The sequence below is a fragment of the Notolabrus celidotus genome, chromosome 1, assembly GCF_009762535.1.
Source record: "Notolabrus celidotus isolate fNotCel1 chromosome 1, fNotCel1.pri, whole genome shotgun sequence".
In the NCBI taxonomy this organism is placed as follows: Eukaryota; Metazoa; Chordata; class Actinopteri; order Labriformes; family Labridae; genus Notolabrus; species Notolabrus celidotus.
In genome coordinates, this window is record NC_048272.1 from 19,577,299 (window position 1) to 19,581,046 (window position 3,748).

Sequence of the window (3,748 nt, forward strand, 5' to 3'; positions counted from 1 at the left end):
GGGATAGGCTCCAGCCCCCCGTGACCCCTAACGGGATAAGCGGTCAAGATAATGGATGGATGGATGGATATGTAGTAACCTGAATATTTTGTAAGTTAAAACAAGAAAAAGAAAAAAAAGAAAAGGTGCAGCACGAAGAACATTGCCAGACTGTAAAAACATGCCAAGCCAAGGTGGGACTTGAGCCAATGCCTGACCCACTATCCAACTCACCACACAGGGAAACCACCTGATCTGAACCAGCAACTTCCGCACCGCAAGACAACATCCCTTTCCTCGAGAGCACAGTGGTCCTGGGGGCTTATTTGTGTTCCAGGTATTTGCTTTTCAAATTATAAAGTTATAATACAAAATACATGGAGCCCTCTGATTGAAAGTTAACATTGCTAAACACTCGACCACACCGCTGTCCTTCTCTACCTGGCTGCTTGTTGCTTCATAATCAGCTGCAGGCCTGGTTTCAAGTCTGACTCTGGCTGTGGTCCACTATTGTTAGGTTGTTTTGCAGCATTTATATTGCAGGGTTTTCAAACTGTCTTTGTTGCGACCTAGAAATACTTGTTCTACTGAGGCCGTAATATCACATTCTCATAGAAAAATATATTTCAGTTATTGCTTCAAAAAACAGTTGAAAAAAAACTGCACTGAGGTGAATAAAGTTGCCTAACAGAAAATGGAGTCCTCGTCTGTTTCATGGGTTCAACATCTTCATTTTCATTTCCTACATTAAATCTCAATCGGAAGGTTCAGAGTTTGATTCCAGGTCCGCTATCCTCATGCCAAAGTGTTGTTGGGCAAGACATTGAATGCCTAACTTCTGCCATCTATGTGCAAATTGGATTATTTAATGCTGATGGGCTCTTATGAAGCTCGTTCTGCCATAGCTGTATGAACAGTGAATGTTTACAGATTTAAAGATCTAAAGGTGTTCAGAAAGTCTAAAAATTAAAAGCAAGCAAGATTAAGGAAATCAAGAATTTCCAATTAAATGTAACTTTAATTTTTTTTTATTAAATATTTTACTTGAGTTAAAGATCTAACCTGCTAAAATTAAGTTTAACTTCAACAACAGGCTTAGTAAAACAAGTACTAATCCGTTTTTTTTTTGTGAATTGTTTCTCTTTCTTTTTAAAAAAAAGAAATATTGTAAAAATTATCAATTAAAATGCAATTAGGGAAAAACACTCACCAGTCTTAACTTAATGCAAAAAACATTGAAACTCAACAAATTCCCTAATTCTTATTATTTTTAAATACTTGAAATCTGACAACACTTTTAACCCCATGTGCCATGAGCTGTCAGCCTCCAAAGTGTGTTGGGATGATGAGCGTGTGCTCAGTCAGAGTCATTGATCCCAGCATCAGACAGCAGATCTGCTCTCTCTACAGGCTCACCACTTTCCCAGATTCACACAGAGCTCTGTGAGTGTGTCTCCATCACCCCCCCAGTCCTCCGCCTGGTCCCCTGAGATCTAACCATTGTCCCCCAGGCATTAACAGCATGTTGCCCTACACACGTCGTATTGTCTCAGCAAGCTCTCTGATTGGCTGAGAGTGTGAGAAACTCCAGTCAGACCCAAACCCACACATTCATATGGAGATGTGGGACTATAAATAGGAGGGATGAAGCCAGCAGAGGTCAGATTCTCTTGACAGAGACCTCTGCAGCACACAGATCCAGACATGGCTCCTACAATCACTGCAGCAATTACCAACTCTCAGGAGCACCTCACTCTGACTCACAAGGTAAATTCAAGATCCACCAAGCTTCACCCTTCATTTAAGGGACTTCATTTTAAACACTTAACTCTGTTTCTAGAATAAGTATATTAATGACTTTGTATTTGTTTCTGCAGCTCAGAAAGCCTCTGGTGGAGAAGTTACGCAGAGAGCGAATCAACAGCAGCATTGAGCAGCTCAAGTCTCTCCTGGGTCCAGAGTTCCTCAAACAGGAGCCAGACTCCAAGCTGGAGAAAGCAGACATTCTGGAGATGACAGTTTGTGTCCTGAGACGACTGCAGCAGCAGAGCCAGCAGCAGAAGCATGCCGACTTCTCTCCTCTGAACTCCACAGTCCAGACCAGCATCAGCAAAGAGAAGAGTCCAGGCAACAGCGCCCCCTGGAGGCCGTGGTAGACTATTACAGACTGGAGACAAACTGAGATGACCACACTGGTCAAATATTAACAGAATGATTTCTATGAGATTTGTTTTGAGAGCTCCTTCTGTTTGTACAGAAAGCTGCATTTTGTTGTGTTCTTAAAGAAATGTCTGAAAAGTTTTCTTTTATGTTTCTAAGGAGAACATATTTTCATGCATGTTGTGTGATTTTAATGTGAATGCATCTGCAATCTTTATATAGCTCACTGATCTCACTGGTGTTGCTGAAATTACCTTTAAACTCTGAGAGGAGTTAAACTGACTGAACGTTTATCCTTTTATTTTGAAAGGTTTCGATGATGTCACATTTTTCCTGTGATACTTTTTCATGTCATGAATTCATGATATAGAGACACTGATCGTTTTATTCCTCCTTTTTTGGATATGTTATCCTCTCTCTCACTTTCCGTAATTGTTGATGAATTATCTGTTTTTAGATCAACGTGTTTTCCTTTCATTAAAAGGTTTGATTTATATCACTCAGTCACGATTTCCAGTGACTGTCATGTGTTTTAAAATGAACATTTGTGTTGTAAGCAGTTGTTAATCTGCCGTCATCTCTCTGATCTAAGGTCGGGAATAGATGTTATGCTTTTTTTTCTAATGATTTTGTTTGAAATTTGCTCTGAATAAGCAGACTCTGAACCTTGTCTTTTAAAAAGACGACCTAACTTCACTGAAAAAGATCTTGAAGGCATCTTTGAGTTGTTGTTGTTGTGATGTATCATCATCTGAAGTCAGAGCTATTAATGAGCCATGTGGCTCATTGTGCCTTTGTGAATAAACAAACTCAGCTTGCTGCAAATATTGATTCTCTTTTGTCTTTCTGTTTTTCAATAGAGGATAAAGTAGTTTTTACCTGCACATCACTTTGATTCGTGTTAGTCCCTTTACAAACATTCCTTCTAATGGTGATTGAGTTATCTAACAAACTCAAGTTTTCATAGTTCTTTGCCATTATGGTGAAACAATGTTGACCAGCAGATAGGTGTGTCCATCAACCAACATTTATCCAATGCACTCCACCAGGCTCACTGGAGTTTATATCATTGCACCTTTATAGGAGGCATGGATTCAAGTGTCTCATATTCAAATTTAAAACACATGACTCAAAAACAGCACATCAAACTGTGGCAGCATCTCATCACCATGTCTGCTCCCAGCTGTCTGCTTTCTCCCTGCTGTGTGTCTCTGAATCATCAGTCTGTGAGCATCTTGCAGACCTGAAAATGTCACTGATACTGAGGACTGATGATGCGTTGAAGTGCCCTGGTTCAACTCTTAAAGTCAGAGTTCAATTTCTGCAAGATACCCTCAGTGAGATGAATGTTGTCGGAGCCATTTTTTGCACTTATTACAAACAAGACTTTTTTTTTGAAATATTAACAGCAAGGGAATTGACAGTCTTCTTTTTCATTTATTCTTATTCTTATTCTTATTCTTATTCTTATTCTTAGTCTTAGTCTTATTCTTATTCTTAGTCTTATTCTTATTCTTATTCTTATTCTTATTCTTATTCTTCCTATTATTTATTTATTTATTTTTCTTTCTTAACCTTAGGATTGTAGGTTGGGTTTGAGGTTGGGGTT

The 3,748-nt window shown here is 39.0% G+C and overlaps 1 protein-coding gene across 1 annotated transcript; it reads left to right on the plus strand.

The window, feature by feature from the left end:
* Window positions 1–1,409: 1,409 nt before the first annotated feature.
* LOC117818664 (transcription factor HES-5-like) lies at window positions 1,410–2,964 on the plus strand. The gene is made up of 2 exons (XM_034691638.1): window positions 1,410–1,746; window positions 1,857–2,964. Exons 1-2 carry the CDS (start codon window positions 1,684–1,686, stop codon window positions 2,133–2,135), a joined length of 342 nt encoding a protein of 113 aa, XP_034547529.1. The 5' UTR covers window positions 1,410–1,683; the 3' UTR covers window positions 2,136–2,964.
* The last annotated feature ends 784 nt before the right edge of the window (window positions 2,965–3,748 follow it).